General features: G+C 42.3%; 1 protein-coding gene across 1 annotated transcript in view; it reads right to left on the reverse strand.

Moving 5' to 3' along the window:
• The window catches only part of CCDC88B (coiled-coil domain containing 88B), a 64,215-nt gene extending 47,357 nt beyond the window's left edge, over window positions 1-16,858 (reverse strand). The window contains exon 1 of the mRNA XM_018564910.1: window positions 16,755-16,858. Within this exon, the coding sequence (XP_018420412.1) occupies window positions 16,755-16,814 (60 nt within the window). The 5' untranslated portion in view covers window positions 16,815-16,858. The remainder of the gene's footprint in view (window positions 1-16,754) is intronic.
• Window positions 16,859-20,866: the final 4,008 nt, after the last annotated feature.

Genomic DNA, 20,866 nt, shown 5'->3' on the forward strand with positions numbered 1-20,866 from the left:
AAGGTAAAATATTTACAAAATGAACAAAGTGTGCAAAACATGTAAAATAAAATAATAATAAAAAAAGTGGAGAAAAAAAATCAGGCACATTTTAATATCTAATGTCTTTATTTTGTTACTGTTATTTGAATGTATTTATTTTTTATTTAAAAGCTGTGGCAAAAATAAAAAGCTGCAAAAGGTAACTGAAATATGAAATAAAATAAAACCCAATAGTTTACTAAAAATTTACATTTAATAAGTACACTTTTTTTTGTTGCTTGTTATACTAATAAATATAATCATAATATAAACAAACAAAAAAAATGGGGGGGGTTAATGTGTAATGGTTGTAGTTGCTCGAATTTGGCTGGTCAATTAACTCTAGAAAAGAAATATAATTTTAAAACTGGGGACACTCAAAATTTCTGTTTGTGGTCACATCCTCCTCTGCATTATGGTCAGTGACAGCACAGTTACCTAAGATTAAAATAGAGGAAGTTCCTATTACAGTGCAGAAGTGGACCTTTTCCTTATATGAGGTCTGTTTAAGTATGATGTGGAGGAAGAGTGGCCATAGAAAAGCAATTGTACCTTACACGTTTATCTCAATATAGATTTACTTTAAGAATTATGTTTATCAAACCAGGTCCCATTAAAAACAACTGAAATCAGTAAGTACAAAATTTTAGGAGAAATTAAAATAATTAAAGTCTTCATGTAATTCGAGGGACTGTTCACATATGCATTGCATTGAGAGGCTTAATATTCATATTTTCACTCGTCCATTTGTTAGAAAATGCAGCACAATGCATGACAATACATCTGGTGTAAGCCATCCCATAAAATAAATCTATTGCATTTAAATAAAAGGCTGCTCTCAGGTATTTAGTACATGTAGCAGCCTACAGTTCCACTGCTATGCCCTAATTCCCAGAAGCTGACATTCCCAGGCAGCGTTGAACTTCTAGGTGCCTGCACTTTAACAACTTACAAAGGATTCCCAGAGCACTATATGTTAGTCTGCATGAAATAAGATGAATACTGTTGTGTTGTCTCTTTAGCTGAGTCTTATTGAAACGTGAAACTGATGAGGAATGTGTAATTCCAGAGTAAAGCAGAAAAAAAAAAAATCGACATTATTATGTCAAAAGGAACCTAAAAGCAACCAGCTGGCTCACAAATTGAGCACCAAAGTACGTCGTCAGTCACGAAGGGGTTAAAGGAGAACTATGAGGTGAGTGCTTTTCACTCACCTCATAGGTTCTAGCCGACCTGTGACAATGAGACTGTCACAGGTCGGCTCAGTAGATCGGGAAGTGAGCGAACAAATACAGGCGTTCGCTCACTTCTCGATCCTGTCACGGCCAGAGGAAAATGTCCTCTGATCGGCAGTGCAGTAGGGCTGTAGAGGAACATGCAGCCAACTTCCGATGCAATCAGGAAGCCGTGCGCAAAGTAATGACCCGCCTCCTGGTTTCCTGATTGGCCAGGAAGCCGACTCCTTGATGATTGGCTGGAAAGCAGGCTTGCTGGCCAATCATTTTTGAGCCGGCTTCCCAGTCAATCAGGTAATTACTCGCCATGCCCGGCTTCCTGATTGGCTGGGATGCCGCCTCGATGCTGATTGGCTGGGAAGGCGGTTTCCTGACCAATCACAATGAAGCAGGCCAAACATGGAGCCAGCTTCCCGGGCATTTAGGAAGCCGGGTGGCATGTCATTACCCGCTGCCCGACTTCCTGATTCCCCAGGAAGCCTGCTCCATGCCAGCGGAAGCACCGGTATTGGTATTCGGTAGCGGGGATTAACCAAAAACAAAATTTCGGTACTTGTACTCAATACCGAAAAACAGGTATTGGTGCATCCCTAGTTTTGATTAAAACTATATTTTTGTGTTGGGACAAGTAGATTGTCATGAAGGACAAGTAGATTCGGCCCCCGCTTTAGTCCTTGGACATGTAGTTTTTTTTTTGTTTTATTTCCACACCTGCTTTACTTCCTGTCTGCCACAACAGGAAAGAGAGTAAATCCCTAAAGGTGCCCATACACTGTGCAATTATCGCACGATAATCGTGGGAAATCCCGCGATCGTACGATAATCGCAAAGTGTATGGAAGCCGTGCAACCGTTTTTACTGTACGGTCGCACGTCTTTTGTCTTAGGAGCATGCTAGAAAACCAGCCAGGAACGCGCACACTGCCCTTCAGCATTGTGGTCATTGGAAGCCCGCCCCTCAGGGGGGCGGGCTTGCGATGATCGCAAGTACGATCTGCCTGTCCAAGATGGGCAGATCGTACGTTTTTTAAATTACTTTACAACCATCGCAAGACTAAGGTCTTGCGATGGTTGTAAAGTGTATGGCCACCTTAATGGTCATCAGGCCCACCAGAGCTAGTTTATCAACTGGAAGATTTCCTGACTATTCCTGTTCTGATGACAACCCAAAATTTGATATTTTCTCTCACTTTTAGTGATAGTGGTCACCAGGACAAATAAAGAGGGTGAATCTCCCTTACGGGGACACAGACAGTGTCAGACAGAAGAAAAACTGGCAGGTGGCAAAAAAAAAAGTTTGGCTTCATTTGCACTTTACTGCCTGAACTCACTTTTGCAGCTTTGGTATGTGTTAGTAAAACTGTACATATCTTTACAACCATTTAGTGTATCCAGTGTTACCCCACTTTTTTCAGGACACTGTGGGGGGATTTATCAAAACTGGGACAGAATCTGGAGCAGTTGCATATGGCAACCAATCAGATTCACTTTTCAGTTTGTTCAGCGCTGAGTGGATGAACAGGGAGAATATTTCAGAGCCTCCGGCTGTCAAATCCAGTATAGCCGAGTGGCTCTGTGCTTGGCCGAGCGGCTCCTGTCACTTTCAGGATGGCTGAGGGGAGGATCGGTAAATATGTGTAATGTTTACCGATCCTCTGTGTCAAGCACAAACACTGGAGTGATCGCTGATAACTCCAATGTTTTTAAACAACTAAGGACACATAGTACTATGTGTACCTCCTGTTGTGTTATTTAATACGAATATCTATATTGTGGTTACAAGTTTAATACTTTTGAATTAAAGTTTTATTTTTATCATACTCTTTGAGGCTTAACAAAATGGGAGGCTTTAAATGGTGTGGGTATTGGGAAATAGGTGTGGCCACTGAGAGGTGTGGTTACAGAGGGGTGTGGTCACTCAGGGGCAGTGGAAAGCTTTCTCGCACAGGCCCCTAAAGGCCGGCCCTGGGTTGAGGCATGTTTAGTCTGAATGAAACCACAGATTAATCCATTTGATAAGGGATAAGTTGTCCCTCTGAATCATTCAGCTTGAGCTCCGTCCACAACTTCGTTTTTTTTTTTGGTTTTTTTTACAAACTGGAGCTTCATCTGTTAAATATATTTGTAAATGTAATGAGTGTAAATACCTGAATTTGACTTGGTATCAGTCTCTTGTAAGCTATTGTACAAAACACACCGCAATCGCTCACAAAACTTCCCCCTTCGTTCTGGGGCGGGAAGGGGCGTGGCGGTGCACTGAAGTAAATGGCACCACAGCCACGCCCCCCAAACTTACTGGTAAATCCCAGCTGTCAAAATAACAATCATGGAGTTATTGTGTAAATGCAACAGCTATTATAGCTGTCAAAACACAGACACATACTGTCTGTAAACACTATTCAGATTCAAGATAGAAAAATACAAAGAACCATTGTTACTTTCTTATTAATTTATCTGCAGATCAAAGTGATGAGGTTCGCTCTGCATATGAGGTCAGTTAAAGCAAACTCAGAAGTAAAAAAAAGTTTGTTCCTAGTTAACACCTTTCTAACCCTTAAATTACCCTAAATTAACTCCTTCTCCCCTAACCTTTTAGTTTCCCGCTGATGGTTTTTTTTAAATTTCTATTTTTCGAACCATTTATATTTAAACTGATTTAGTTTTTATGATTTGGTGGTTACATTTTGTCAGGGCTGCATTAAGAAAAAGTGCAAAAATAGAAAAAAAGTATTCCATTTATTTGTAAATAACTTTTCACTGTTTTGTACCAAAGCCATAATTTGAATGGCGTTTTGAATGGGACAAATGGTAGAGTAAAACTTATACATTGTATGTACAGTACATAGAACATTTTGTTCCCTTTTTTGTTTATGGTTTGCAAGAAAATATCACCAAACCTTTGTTTGTCCCCCAAAAAGTATTGCTTTATCATATTACAGGAGAACTATGAAGTGAGTGAAAATCACTCATCCTCATAGTTTGAGCCGACCTGTGACAATTAAACTGTCACACGTCGGCTCAATAGATCAGGAAGTGAGCGAACACATACCGTCGCTCACTCACTTCTCGATCATCTCCCTGCAGAGAGCCGTGACTGTCAGTCACGGCTTCCTGCAGGGATTCCCCCCTCCCCGCTCCGATCCTGCAGCGCTGACTGGCGGAACGGACGGGGGAGGGGGCGTGTACAGCTGGCTCTGCCCCTAGATAGGCAGAGCCAGCTATCACTCACGCAGCTGGGTGGATCTCGACAGTAATGTCGAGATCCGTCCCGTCTGCAGCAGTTTCAGTATACCATGAGCTGTAGCTTGTGATATACTGAGCTTTGGGTCAAGGGAGGACGCTAGTATATGTCCTCCCGTGACCCTTAAGAGAACTATGGGAAAAACACTTACCCCATAGTTCTCCTTTAAGTAAATCTTATTGACTGGGTGGACAGAAATACAAATCCTTTGACATGCAAATATGACCTGCTCCCGTATGTGTATTTCAACCATGGCTTAGGTGTTGGCCTGCAGTTCAGTTTTAAGTAAAGATCTGTCACATTACACTATAATTTTGTGTAAGTCTTTATATTGAATCTTTATATTAAAATAACTTTAAATACCTAAAAAAAATCCCATAACCATAAAAAAAAGGAACAGTAGAAAAATTGCCTTCTAAACCTGATTAGGCAAATTGGTTCCATAGATTAACAAGCGGACCCATTGGCCTGAATCCCAATGAAGAATAATTTCAGAGGAACTCTTGTGGCAGCCTCTAATTTTTGTGTGACTCAGAGGAAGTATGACACAATCCTCAGCTCTATTATGACTGAATATACCTTCTACGGGACACAGAAGCGATCTGGCGACAGGTGAGTCGCCAAAATTGCTTCTGTTGTAAAGCCGACAGTCGGCTTTACAAGTTTAAACAGAGTCACGGCGGCAATAGCTGCCGGGAGTCTGTTTAAACAGCCCCGATGCTGGCGACGTATACTGTACGTCGTCAGTCACGAAGGGGTTAAAGGAGAACTATGAGGTGAGTGCTTTTCACTCACCTCATAGGTTCTAGCCGACCTGTGACAATGAGACTGTCACAGGTCGGCTCAGTAGATCGGGAAGTGAGCGAACAAATACAGGCGTTCGCTCACTTCTCGATCCTGTCACGGCCAGAGGAAAATGTCCTCTGATCGGCAGTGCAGTAGGGCTGTAGAGGAACATGCAGCCAACTTCCGATGCAATCAGGAAGCCGTGCGCAAAGTAATGACCCGCCTCCTGGTTTCCTGATTGGCCAGGAAGCCGACTCCTTGATGATTGGCTGGAAAGCAGGCTTGCTGGCCAATCATTTTTGAGCCGGCTTCCCAGTCAATCAGGTAATTACTCGCCATGCCCGGCTTCCTGATTGGCTGGGATGCCGCCTCGATGCTGATTGGCTGGGAAGGCGGTTTCCTGACCAATCACAATGAAGCAGGCCAAACATGGAGCCAGCTTCCCGGGCATTTAGGAAGCCGGGTGGCATGTCATTACCCGCTGCCCGACTTCCTGATTCCCCAGGAAGCCTGCTCCATGCCAGCGGAAGCACCGGTATTGGTATTCGGTAGCGGGGATTAACCAAAAACAAAATTTCGGTACTTGTACTCAATACCGAAAAACAGGTATTGGTGCATCCCTAGTTTTGATTAAAACTATATTTTTGTGTTGGGACAAGTAGATTGTCATGAAGGACAAGTAGATTCGGCCCCCGCTTTAGTCCTTGGACATGTAGTTTTTTTTTTGTTTTATTTCCACACCTGCTTTACTTCCTGTCTGCCACAACAGGAAAGAGAGTAAATCCCTAAAGGTGCCCATACACTGTGCAATTATCGCACGATAATCGTGGGAAATCCCGCGATCGTACGATAATCGCAAAGTGTATGGAAGCCGTGCAACCGTTTTTACTGTACGGTCGCACGTCTTTTGTCTTAGGAGCATGCTAGAAAACCAGCCAGGAACGCGCACACTGCCCTTCAGCATTGTGGTCATTGGAAGCCCGCCCCTCAGGGGGGCGGGCTTGCGATGATCGCAAGTACGATCTGCCTGTCCAAGATGGGCAGATCGTACGTTTTTTAAATTACTTTACAACCATCGCAAGACTAAGGTCTTGCGATGGTTGTAAAGTGTATGGCCACCTTAATGGTCATCAGGCCCACCAGAGCTAGTTTATCAACTGGAAGATTTCCTGACTATTCCTGTTCTGATGACAACCCAAAATTTGATATTTTCTCTCACTTTTAGTGATAGTGGTCACCAGGACAAATAAAGAGGGTGAATCTCCCTTACGGGGACACAGACAGTGTCAGACAGAAGAAAAACTGGCAGGTGGCAAAAAAAAAAGTTTGGCTTCATTTGCACTTTACTGCCTGAACTCACTTTTGCAGCTTTGGTATGTGTTAGTAAAACTGTACATATCTTTACAACCATTTAGTGTATCCAGTGTTACCCCACTTTTTTCAGGACACTGTGGGGGGATTTATCAAAACTGGGACAGAATCTGGAGCAGTTGCATATGGCAACCAATCAGATTCACTTTTCAGTTTGTTCAGCGCTGAGTGGATGAACAGGGAGAATATTTCAGAGCCTCCGGCTGTCAAATCCAGTATAGCCGAGTGGCTCTGTGCTTGGCCGAGCGGCTCCTGTCACTTTCAGGATGGCTGAGGGGAGGATCGGTAAATATGTGTAATGTTTACCGATCCTCTGTGTCAAGCACAAACACTGGAGTGATCGCTGATAACTCCAATGTTTTTAAACAACTAAGGACACATAGTACTATGTGTACCTCCTGTTGTGTTATTTAATACGAATATCTATATTGTGGTTACAAGTTTAATACTTTTGAATTAAAGTTTTATTTTTATCATACTCTTTGAGGCTTAACAAAATGGGAGGCTTTAAATGGTGTGGGTATTGGGAAATAGGTGTGGCCACTGAGAGGTGTGGTTACAGAGGGGTGTGGTCACTCAGGGGCAGTGGAAAGCTTTCTCGCACAGGCCCCTAAAGGCCGGCCCTGGGTTGAGGCATGTTTAGTCTGAATGAAACCACAGATTAATCCATTTGATAAGGGATAAGTTGTCCCTCTGAATCATTCAGCTTGAGCTCCGTCCACAACTTCGTTTTTTTTTTTGGTTTTTTTTACAAACTGGAGCTTCATCTGTTAAATATATTTGTAAATGTAATGAGTGTAAATACCTGAATTTGACTTGGTATCAGTCTCTTGTAAGCTATTGTACAAAACACACCGCAATCGCTCACAAAACTTCCCCCTTCGTTCTGGGGCGGGAAGGGGCGTGGCGGTGCACTGAAGTAAATGGCACCACAGCCACGCCCCCCAAACTTACTGGTAAATCCCAGCTGTCAAAATAACAATCATGGAGTTATTGTGTAAATGCAACAGCTATTATAGCTGTCAAAACACAGACACATACTGTCTGTAAACACTATTCAGATTCAAGATAGAAAAATACAAAGAACCATTGTTACTTTCTTATTAATTTATCTGCAGATCAAAGTGATGAGGTTCGCTCTGCATATGAGGTCAGTTAAAGCAAACTCAGAAGTAAAAAAAAGTTTGTTCCTAGTTAACACCTTTCTAACCCTTAAATTACCCTAAATTAACTCCTTCTCCCCTAACCTTTTAGTTTCCCGCTGATGGTTTTTTTTAAATTTCTATTTTTCGAACCATTTATATTTAAACTGATTTAGTTTTTATGATTTGGTGGTTACATTTTGTCAGGGCTGCATTAAGAAAAAGTGCAAAAATAGAAAAAAAGTATTCCATTTATTTGTAAATAACTTTTCACTGTTTTGTACCAAAGCCATAATTTGAATGGCGTTTTGAATGGGACAAATGGTAGAGTAAAACTTATACATTGTATGTACAGTACATAGAACATTTTGTTCCCTTTTTTGTTTATGGTTTGCAAGAAAATATCACCAAACCTTTGTTTGTCCCCCAAAAAGTATTGCTTTATCATATTACAGGAGAACTATGAAGTGAGTGAAAATCACTCATCCTCATAGTTTGAGCCGACCTGTGACAATTAAACTGTCACACGTCGGCTCAATAGATCAGGAAGTGAGCGAACACATACCGTCGCTCACTCACTTCTCGATCATCTCCCTGCAGAGAGCCGTGACTGTCAGTCACGGCTTCCTGCAGGGATTCCCCCCTCCCCGCTCCGATCCTGCAGCGCTGACTGGCGGAACGGACGGGGGAGGGGGCGTGTACAGCTGGCTCTGCCCCTAGATAGGCAGAGCCAGCTATCACTCACGCAGCTGGGTGGATCTCGACAGTAATGTCGAGATCCGTCCCGTCTGCAGCAGTTTCAGTATACCATGAGCTGTAGCTTGTGATATACTGAGCTTTGGGTCAAGGGAGGACGCTAGTATATGTCCTCCCGTGACCCTTAAGAGAACTATGGGAAAAACACTTACCCCATAGTTCTCCTTTAAGTAAATCTTATTGACTGGGTGGACAGAAATACAAATCCTTTGACATGCAAATATGACCTGCTCCCGTATGTGTATTTCAACCATGGCTTAGGTGTTGGCCTGCAGTTCAGTTTTAAGTAAAGATCTGTCACATTACACTATAATTTTGTGTAAGTCTTTATATTGAATCTTTATATTAAAATAACTTTAAATACCTAAAAAAAATCCCATAACCATAAAAAAAAGGAACAGTAGAAAAATTGCCTTCTAAACCTGATTAGGCAAATTGGTTCCATAGATTAACAAGCGGACCCATTGGCCTGAATCCCAATGAAGAATAATTTCAGAGGAACTCTTGTGGCAGCCTCTAATTTTTGTGTGACTCAGAGGAAGTATGACACAATCCTCAGCTCTATTATGACTGAATATTATTTTTGTTTGTAATATTGTTTCTAGGGGAATGGCTATGTTTTACAGAAGTATAGTTAGATGTTGTTAAAGGTTTAAAGCTGGACTGTAAGATGATTATAACAAAAATGGCATAAAATACAGTTATGTATTCACTAAAGAATAACATAGACATCTAAACAAATGCTTTTTTAAAGTAGTATTAAACTCTCAAACTGTTTTCAATAATGAATCCAGATAAAGGAAATATACATTGCCCATCAAAGCATTGCTTTACAGTTTTGCCCAAACACAATCATTTTTCTGAACAGCTGCTTCAAAGTCTATCAGCCCAGCTTCCCTGAACTTCCTGTCCAGTACAAGATCACAAAGGTCAGTGCAGACTTCAGCAACTGTTCATCTACTAGCTTGGAGAAGAGAGGAGAGGGGGTCAGGGCAAGGGGAGTAGCTTGGTTTGCCGTGTCTGTGTGTTTGTGTAGACACACACACAGCTTACTAGCACACAGAAGGGTGACCACATAGCACTCGGCTTGAGAAAGGACTAGGAGTCACTCTAGGATATCAGGACCAGTGCTCAGGGGACCAACTGATTTTTCAGGAAACTAAAACTTTTAAACATCAAGGAGCAGCATTCATTGTAAGTGATTTCATCAGCATTTGAAATAGCTTAAAACTCTTTTGACTTTAATATCTCTTTTAAGTTTGAGACAGATAGAGCCAGATTAGATCTAAGGTGTTCACGAATGTAAATACAAGATTTCTCCAATCTACCCAACATTTGGTCAGATCTAAAACAATTCTCTTTTTCTCTTTAGTTTTCAAAAGAAAACATTTTTTGTAATAAAAACTGTGAAGCATATTTATATTTTATTTTTTAAGTTTGTGCTCAAGTAAACAAGATGGCATATTATGTGATGCTTACTAATTTCCAGCCAGAAAGTGGAGTTCTAGGCATCTCTTTACATTTACAGAGCTCAGCTTAACCACTTTGCTGAAAAAGGGTTGTTTACAGAACTCAAACAGCTCAGGCTCAAATTGAAGACACAACTTAATATGAGGAATGACTTCTCACCCTACCTCTCATTTGTACAACTGTATACAGACTTTCAATTAGAGAAAGTTTGAAAGCAAACAGCATCTCTTTTCCTTCCTCTCTAGAAAACCTATAATGCTTTGTAACACCAGTACCAATGATTGATCTCTATGGGTCATAAAAACATTGGGAGAGCGGACACCATTCTTTATTGTCATGAAAGTCTATTGTTACATATCTAAAACATTATTTTTGGACTTTACCGTAATAACATTACAATATCACTTCTTACTCATGATAAAAGAACCTGCCTGTATACTCTTCTTGGTGTTATAAATTAAGCATAACATTTAAATATATATATATATATATAATCACACACACACATATACACAAAACATCAGTTTGAAAACTTTTTTTTACAAAACATAAAATAAAATGGAATAGATCTAAAACCATATTAGTTTCTCTTCAACAAAGGTGACAAACTTCCCTTATGACTTCCTATGTGCTATGGTACAACATTCCTCTTTGGTTTGTCGAGATGTGGAACGTGTCTTCATAACATTTTCTTAACAGAAGCCCCAACTTTAGCAAGATAACAGGTTTCTACCACAATCCTTTCATTAGAGGTAGGGTTTGCAGAACAGATACTCAAACAGAAGAACAATCTGTTTCTGTCTGGACAAGTTATATTCTGTATCTTATACCAGTATTTGTTAGGAATGAAGAAAGAGTGAAACGTTTCTTTACTAAAAGTTTAAAAAATGTTCAGCACCCCTAGTTTCCGGGCACTATAATGTTTGCCAGTAAAGATCAAACAAAGAGCAAACAGATCCGATCTGGTTTAATCGATTCACATAAAAGGGGTCATTCACTAATTTTGTGGAAATATTCAGCTGTGGCCACTAATTCTATTACGTACAGGTAAAAAGCAGGCAGAGTCAGTGAGTGCAGCCCTCATGATAAAGGTCAAAACTATACATGGCAGGAATAGAGAGGAAATGTATGAATAATTTGCTGTGTAATACAGGCCTATTTGGAAAGAATTTAGCTTCCTAAGCATTAGTCTCAAAGCATATTTTTTAATTTTTGCAGTTGTAGATAGATGGCAAATATTAACCATGCTTTCCACTGATATAACTGATCCCTTCTGTTTAGTTTTTAGACTTTAATGCTGAAGCAAAAGAACATTGTTTTCTGCCAGTTTTCATCATGCATTAGCGACTCAGTCATTCACCTATTTATTTAGAAGAGAGTTTCTTTTGCTCTGGGGAGCTTTGGAAGGTGTATGCTGTTTCATGGGTTAAAATAAAATTTGTATTTATTTGGAGGAAGCATTGAGTGCGGCACTTCTTGGATGAAAACTCCTATTTATATTGGCAGCAAAAATAAAAAATAAATATATAAACCTGTATGATTGATTTGTATAAAAATGGCACTAGAGGATAATTCTTTCCATGTTGTGAGTTTTTCCTAAGTTGTAAAAAGTAGGGCACCCTATTTCACAAATATATGAAATCTTGCTACACAGTTTAGAGTGATACAGTTTGATCACTGCAGAGATGAGACTGAGGCAACCCTTTCTCCTGCTTGCAGCAGATTGATGACATCATCTCAACCGAGGCAAAGCCACTAGCTGAAGGACTGATTTTTATTGAGAAATAAAGTTACCTACTAACTGGATCCAATACTTAACACATCAGGATTATGTCTAAACAGGGCTGTGAAATACTCCCCTGTTCTATCAGGGTTATTCACGAAGGAGCCGAAGGATCCAGCCGTAGCTTCAGCTGATCCTTTGTCTCTCTTCGGCCGCCGGAGCAGGGCTGCTGTACGGGCTATTCCCAATAGCCCTTACAGCAGCCGAAGGCAGGCGAACGGCTCAGCCAAGCCGAAGCCTATGGCTTCGGCTCGACTGAGCCGAAGTGACAGCCGGAGCGGGGCGAACGGCCTCCAAAAGGACGGCCATAAAACCCGCAAATGACAGCTGGGCGGAGCCAGCATTAATCTCAAGGCTGGCTTCCCCCAGTTGTAATGACAGATCAGCGTCCCCAAATGACCTAGGGACGCTGATTTGTCAATAAACAATAACAACTGGGCAGAGCCGGTCGTGACGGCATGGCCGGCTTCGCCCAGTTGTTATTCATTGGCGGGACCTGCTAGAAGACTCTAGCAGGTGCTGGCCAATAGGAAACAGTTGGGCGGAGCTGTCAGTTAGCTCCACCCAATTGTTTCTTTTTAAAAATATCTTTATTTCTTTTTTAATTTTACTATTTATTTACATTTTAAAAATATTTTTCCAACCTTTTCATTTTTTGTAGCCTTTTCACTGATTTTCTATTCTGCTCGGTACCACAGAGGTGCCGAGCAGAATGCCGCCGAGCTATTCACTCGCTCCGGTTCGGCCCCTATGAGAATAGGGGAAAATGGCAGCGAGTGAGCTGATGGAGCTTCGGCTCAGCCGATCCAGATGTTGGATCGGCTGATTCGAAGTCCATCTGCACTTCGGCCCAGCATTGTAGGCTGACGAAAGACATCTGCACAGAGCTGTACATCAGCTGAAATCAGCCGAACAAGCCCGAAGTGAATAGCCGAACAGCGTTCGGCTCACTTCACTTCGGCTTGGTTATTTACTAGGCTGCCTTCAGCAGCTTAGTGACTAACCCTCTATGTGTTGCTCACTCATTGGAGACATCTCTCCCATCATTGATGACTTACATTCTGCAGCATTTCGGTGAGCGCGGGAGTGACACATGGAACTTGTATGTGCTTTCACTGCATTTTTTTGTGATCCCGATGCTGGCAAGTTCTGGTCAGCGACAGGATTGCTTCTTCTGAAAAATGTTTGTTGCCATAATTATCTAATGGCGTCCATACTTGAAGCCACTGACTGGAACATCAGCCACTGACTATCTACATTACACAGATCAGGTCTTTTGATGTCTCTTGCTGCATGCTTGTTTCAGGTGTAAGAAAATACTGTGTGTGAGACCGCAGTCATTAAAGTGGACCTTTTCCCCCTTTGACTAAAAATCACATCAGCGTACAGCTCTGCATTGTGATATCATCTTACATTCATTAGTTAAACATATTTTTCTTTTATTTACAATTTACTTTTTTCTCCCCCGCTTCCTGGTCCACTTTGGCACAAATTATTTAATCTGTGCCCAAGCATTGCATTCTGGGAAGGTTACATAAGCAGAGCATCGCTGGGTAATCTCATCTGTAATTTCATGAGATCTAAGGGAAAGGCATTTTCCTCCACTGAGATGATGTGCATGGTCACATGTGCCATAAATCCAGGAAGTAAAAGGAGAGCTAGTAATCTGCCCTTAGTAAGCATGGACACTGCTAGAAGATTGGGGAAGAAAAGAGAAACAATGTATGCAAAGAATACAAAACCGCCAATTATCTATAGTAAGTGTTTGTAGATTATTACTAAACATTTCAAAAGGTGCCTGTGTTGTTATTTTGAAGATATTGGTAAGGTTCCTCTTTAAGTGCAGACCTTCGGAAGAAAGGGGGGATGGGACGGATTGGAATTATTTTTTTTTTAGGTAACATGAACGTATTTTAGGCATTTCCTTGGCAATTAAAGATTATATATGCCAAATGTTGCCATAAAGTGTATCTAAATCCCAAACATGTTTTGTTTTTAGTTTTGGATAGTGTGGGGAAGGATTAGAACCCATGTTATGTTTTTGTTATTGTCTGTGTCCCCACTGGGGCGATTAACCCGCTGTTTTGATCTGGGGACAGAAAGTGATGAGAAATCCAACATTTTATCGTTGTCACGAAAGTAAAGGGAATCAGTTTTCTAACTTCCACTCATTTTGATAAAATTTCTTCTCACTTCCTGTTGTGTCTCCAGGACCACCGCTGTACCTACGCACTTCGCCACTGACCACCACTAGGCCTACGCACTGTACTGACTGCAACTGCACCCAAGCATTTCTTCACTGACCGCTACTGTACACATGCACTTCTACACTGGCCATCTGCATCAGCCCATCTCCACTGACAACATCCACATGTTTCTCCACTGACTGCAACTCTACTAGTTCAATTCTCCATTGTTCATCACTGCACCCACTAACTCCAGTGTACCCACACATCTTTCCACTAACTGCCACAGTCAGGGCCGTCCCTATAATGGGGGCAGCCTGAGGTGGTTGCCTCAGACAGCATCTCATTGGGTCACGTGTGTGTGTGGGGGGGAGGCACAGCATCCCAGGTTGCTTAGAGCTCTTAGCATCCTGTGATGTTGTGGCTGGCTTCCTGCCCAGCTCCTGGCAACCAGATACATCAGTGAGCTTGCCCCCTCTCATGACTTTACTCTCTGCACAGGCTATGTACAGTACAGTGATTGTGTCACGGTGCATTTACAAGGTAATATCTGGGTTGGTGCTCACAGTGGATTTATACCCTTTGTGGCTTTTTGGGAATATATTTATATGAAGGTTTCTGTGCCTGGAGTCTAGCTTTAAGCATTGAAAATGAAAGCTAGAAACTGATTGGTTGCTATGCACAGCTGCTCCCGATTCTGTCTGCTTCAGCTCTTGTAAATTCCCCTCATTATATTCCCCGGACTGCGAATATTGTACATTAATACCACTATGGAATATCCCTTGCTGTCCTCTCCTCTAGTACATTGTATTAGACATGGTGACTCACAGGTCTCTAGACTTGCACATTGGAGGCTGTGGAGACTGGTCTAGCAGCCAGGGGGGACCAAGGTTCAGGTGAGTTTATCTTTGTTATTTTACACCCTAGACCAATATGATCACTTAACCCTTGCAATGCAAGGGTAGCCCCACTGCAAGGGTTAAGTTTTATTCTGCCTGGGCTTCTTTAAGAAAGGAACTGAAAGGGATCCATCAAAAGACTTGGAAGTAGCTGAGCTTAGATTGATTGTTAGGCTGTAAACAAGGTTATATTTCACTAAATCCGAATTCTGGCCTTCCCTTCAGCCTTGTACAGTTATGCAGACTCCTCTTGTGTACTGAAACTGCTTACTCTGATTTCACTGCACACTGTGAGTGTCTCTTAATGTGCATTTGAAGTTGCAGCACACCGTACTGGGAGACATCCAGCATCATCTAGCTTTTTCCTCCCCAGGCTGGACTGTCCCTGCCCCTGTCCCTCCTCTTTCATTCATTGGACTTCAGCATGGAGGCTCAGCATCAAATATAGTCATTACCAAAGCTTTCTACTTCCAGGAAGCTATGTAAACCTCCCTGCTAACCCCTCCAGCCATTATCTGCCCATATTGCACAGAGGCCTAGTGATGATGTCACTGGTATCAAATAAAAGTATGTCTTTCATCTTTTCATTAGGTTGTTGATGAGGGGCGAGAAGAGAAACCAGACAAGGCAAACTATCAGCTTTAATATTTAACCTATTGGAGACCAGGGATGAGCCGAACACCCCCGTGTTCGGTTCGTATTCGAACCGCCGAAATGTTGAGTACGAACTCAAACTCAATGCAAGTGTATGGGGGTCGAATATTCGACCCCCATACAGCTGCCAGTACATGTGGCTGCAGCGTCCTGTGTCCCTTCAAATCCCCGCCTGTGTTGTCGGAGGCAGCGGGGACACAGACCACTGCATTGCTCTGCTGCCCCCCGTACCTCTGCTGCTGTCTTCCCCTGGTCCGTCGGCTTCTCCGTTCCCCCGTCCGGCCGCGGCACCTACTTCTTCCAGTCCGTCCGCACCTCCTCTTCTGCGGGTCCGTCCGCTCCTCTTCCCGGGTCCGTCCGCTCCTCTTCTCCCGGTTCGCCCGCTCCTCTTCCTCCGGTCCGTCGGCTCCTCCAGTCCGTCGGCTCCTCGTCCTCCAGCCTGTCAGCTGCTCCGCTCCTCCACTGCCCCGCCCCCTCTTCATCTGCAGGCATTGAGCCATACCCAGCCTGCTATTGGCCAATAGCAAGCTGGCTATTGCACCCGACTGCTGTCAATCAGCATGGGGGACCTGATAGAGAACTTTCTCCTTCAGGCCCCTCCTCCGCTGAGCCCTGATTGAGCAAAGTGTTGCACCTGCCCTGTGGTCAGGTGCAAGACTAACAAATCAGTGGGCATTTTGTATTATGGAATGTCCGCGATCGAACAAACCGTGAACATCCCATAAAGTTCGGCGTTCGACGAGCGCTCGAACTGCCGATGTTCGATTCTAACTCATGCTCGAATCGAACACTCAGCCCATCCTTATTGGAGACTATGGGACATAATGTGCAGGGTAGTCATGACCAGGAGAAAAGCAAACCCACAGTACAGAATTGCAGCAGTCTTCCTTGGTTTCCTATTCACTAGCAGAAGAGAGGAAGTGCCAAGCATGGAAGGCAGCCAGAAAAAATGAAATACAAATAAACAAAATGATAGAAGTCCTAATGTGGATTTTGGCAATCCTTATAATGTCCTGATCATAAATTATTGTGACACTATGGTTTTTATACTTGAACACACTTATACACACTTGACAACTATGCTGCACAAGATCTGCAATACGTTATAGGGGTTGAACTGTATTAGTACTTGTGTTTAATTGATCGTTCTCTACACAGTGGCTCACAATGTTCAAGAATTGTAAAAAAGAAAGAAAACCAGTCTTACATACCCATGTGACCAGTGCTCCATCCATCAAGCGGTCAATGGTTTTCCCCTCGTGGTTGTCCATATTTACAATGCTGAATAAGAACGATCACAACTTGTCAAGCTTCTCCTACTTCCACACACATGGTCTCATATCCCACCCATACATTTTGCACTCTCCAGCATTCAGTCCTCTTGTCGTCACCTCTCTTGCTGTGTTCTCTCTACTTAGCCCTACTTTACTTTGTCACAGCCTGTGGTTTCTGCATGTACATCATTTCCTCTCTCATCTCCTTATCTCCTCCCTTTTCTTACCACACAACCACTGTGATACAGGAAGCCTCCCATTGCGCAGTCTCCGACAGCCAAATTTACCCTTTCAGAGAATACAATTTTTAAAAAAAGGTTCAATTTTATAAACCTACACCTCTCTGACAATACAGAATTCAGCTGTGCGTATATGTTGCTTCCTGAGCAACCAAAATATACCTGCTAGCTATTCCTTCTGACTATATACTGTCACTATTATGTTGGGTATGTATCCAAAATATTGTGGCAGCTGTCCATTAACCCAGTGAGTGTTCAGCATCTTCATGCAACATTGAGGATCCACCTCGTGCTGGAGGAAGAAGAGGGTAAAGAAGACATGGGACATAACTGGACCAGACACTTGGGGGGAATTTTTTTTACAGATTTGGACAACTTTGTTATAGAAACAATGCTTCATTCCACCTGAAAAGTCAGGACATTAAAAGCCAGTCTAATGTACACCTGCATGCCATTGGTATGTCATAGAGTAACTACAAGAGTTACTCTACAAATATATTCTAAAATGGCCTGGTTAGATTTGTTGGTATATCTTACATAGTTACATAGTATTTGAGGTTGAATAAAAGACAAAAGTCCATCAAGTCCAACCTATTGTGTGTATGCATTTATGAGCTGGTGTGTGCGTGTATGTCCATGTGTGATTTTCCTCTTAGCTATACCTGTACCCCTGAATGTTATGGTCTCCCAGGAACTCGTCCAGGAGTCTCTTGAATGATTCCACACTCTTAGCTGAAATCACTTCCTGTGGCAGCGAGTTCCAGACCTTAACCGCTCTAACTGTGAAGAACCCCTTGAAAATCTAGAAAAGATTTTAAATGATTGGAGTAGTCAGACAGTTCTGTCTCAGTTGGACGTCATGGGTCCTCCCAACTGGATAATGACCCAAGACACACAGCTAAAAAACACCCAAAAATGACTAAGAGCGATCATTGGATTATTCTAAAGTGGCCTTCCATGCATACTGATCTGAATCAGTTTGCTCAAGTTTAGAAGAACTACAGTGATTGCACTGACATATTAGGTTATGAGTCCCATCATTTTAGTCCATGCCATTTTCGTTTCAAATATTCTGTTGAATCAAAAATTAGATTTGTATTAAATATGTAATAAAACAATAATGCATGCCAATTAAGTTTGTCATTTTTGAGTTATTTCAGAGAAATTTGCGTTTTATTTTTCATGGAAGGATACTGACAAATATATCCACATCTAAGTATACAGTTTTGTTTTTTTAGATGGGTGTGGAGGTGCTCCACTGGGTTGGAAATAAAGGGAATCCTAAGCCCCAAGTTGAATTTTAGGTATCCAGCTACTTCTGAACCATGTATAGATAAATGGTACCGGTCCAAATAATTAAAAAGAAAAAAACAAAAAAACCAACAACAAAATCTTACCGTGTGCGTGACCATTTGTGACTGCTCTACTGTTTGGAGGCCAGGCCCAGACACTGAGTTTGCCTTATCTTGCTGTATATGGGCAAAGAAGGTAGGAATAGATCTACCTTCTTTTTCAACAAGAAATTGCGGACTAATTTCATTCAGGCAATGCCAAGACTAGAGGTAATGCATAAATAAGAGTAATCCGTGGCAGCAAATTATAGCTCCTCTTTCAGTGATCTAACATCAGCAGACTGAATCTGATTTGTTGCTATGGTATACTGAAATGTACTTTTCCCCTTATGGAGTAGCAGATAATGAAAGTAACATGGAAACCCAAGTTAAGGTTTCTATGCCCTTTTAGTGGTAATTATTAGATTATTAATGTACAACATTAATAGAGCGCCAACAGTTTCCACAGTGATTATAAAAGGGATACAGTACAGTTACAATACAATTTAAGACAAGAGGGTTAGTAGGGACCTGCTAGTAAAGGCTTACAATCTAAAAGCGAGGAGCAAGTGATACAAAAAGATAACCAGTGTAGGGATGAGTTGATTGTAAAAGTTGTTAGGTAGAGGAGGGATAGTCTTCCCTGAAGAGATGAATTTTTAGCAATCATCCAAAGTAGAAGATAGCAGAACAGATTGAGCAGAACAGATGAAGGTAGATAGTTAGAGGATGACGGAGGCTCTGGAGAAGTTCAGTAGGCAAGGAAAGGAGGAGGTGACAAGTGAGCTAGAGAGTAGTAAGTCTTGGGAGGAGTTTGGGTGATATTCGATATTATGAGCTTAATTTCAGAAAAATTTAGTTTTAGGAAGTGGTGTGACATCCATACTGATAAGTCAATTAGTAAATTGGTGATGCAAGAGGAGACTGAAGGTGAAAGGTGAGTTGTAGAGAGATAGATTTGGGTGTCTTCAGCAGAGATGGTATTGGTAAGTGTGACGGACTGAACCGTCATTGGGACTGCTGGAGGAGCCTGAGGGCCAGCCTCCTTCCTAGAGACTATGGACCTAGGACTATAGAGACCCCCCCCTTGTGGGTTGAACTGGGTGTCCGGGGCCCATGGACGGCTTTTGCGGGGGAGCCTGGCCCTACAGCCGTCCAATTTCACAATTCAATACCGGCTCTGGAAACCCAGTGTTAATGACAATGGTACACATATCAGCCCTCCCATTCAAGCTATCAGACCAATCCCTGTTTCAAGTCCTCATTTGCATGGCCAAGAGGACCAAAGTGAGGACAAGAGGATACTTTGCAGTTGACCAATAGGCATGTTGTCAGTTGGGCCACCTTCAAACTGTTGTTTATAAAAGTGTGTGCGCATCCAATAAAGGAGATTCCTGTTTGAACTTACATACAGCCTGCCTGGTGTTTGTTCGGAGCTATCACCACTGGATACGAACGACACATAGCTGTAGTTCCAATCCAGAATTATCAGACGACCGAAATATCAGACGCTGTGGTCTGAAATCCGAGGAGTGCCGGGAGAGAGGAACCGAGCGAACAGGGGCTCGTTACAGTAAGGTCTCTTATGCAAAAATCCGGTCAGACTATGTAGTGATGTTGCGTTTCATCTTTAGCAGCCTCCTTTCCCTTACGAATAATGCACCTAGAATACTAGAATTTCCCCCCAGGACTTGAACTATATCCTCTGGCCATGGATGTTGCTGTTGACCCATAGAATAAATGTAGCAGGTGGAAGTGGAGAGCTGAACCAGTAGAAGAGTAATCCAGGAAATGTCGCAAAAGGCCAGGGCCAGCAGCAGACAAAGAAATATCAAGAAAACGTAGTCGAGGGCTGGGACAGGTAGCAGACCAGGGTCTGTCCATGGACTTGCAGATTAATATGAATGTATTGGAGAGCAGGCAACAGCTGCTGAAAGCTTTCCAAAAAATAAGATTGTTGTACTTACTGTAAAATCTTTTTCTTTGGGTCAATTGAGAAACACGGTAATGTAATCGATGATGTGTGGGTTATACTGCCACTTACAGGAGGTTTGGACACTGCAAACAAAAACAATGTTAGGCCAGTCCCTGTTTAACCCCGCCTCCAACTGACATGCCTCTTTTGTGAGCAAGCAATACAAAAGGCTAATAGAGACAGGCAGCCACTAACTATTCAGTAAATATTGTGTAAACAGACATCTTAAAAACAGGGGAGTGCATAACGGATCCCAGTTAATGTAGGACGTTAGGGAAACCCAACAGGGAAGGTTAGAGTTTGGAGAATAAGCAAGCAACCAAAGGAGTTGGACTCAGTGGGATAGCACTCCCTAGAGAGGAATTCCACGAACGTGTAAAAAATCACAATAAATTGGAAGTGTACCAGAAAAGAATCAGTAAAATATACATGATAAAAAGTGCTAGAAAGGGAGCTGCAGGGGAAAACCTGAGCATTCATAATTGCTAGGATACTAAAAAAGCT

Source organism: Nanorana parkeri, unplaced genomic scaffold (assembly GCF_000935625.1).
Source record: "Nanorana parkeri isolate BGI_ZX_2015 unplaced genomic scaffold, ASM93562v1 scaffold25, whole genome shotgun sequence".
Lineage (NCBI taxonomy): Eukaryota > Metazoa > Chordata > Amphibia > Anura > Dicroglossidae > Nanorana > Nanorana parkeri.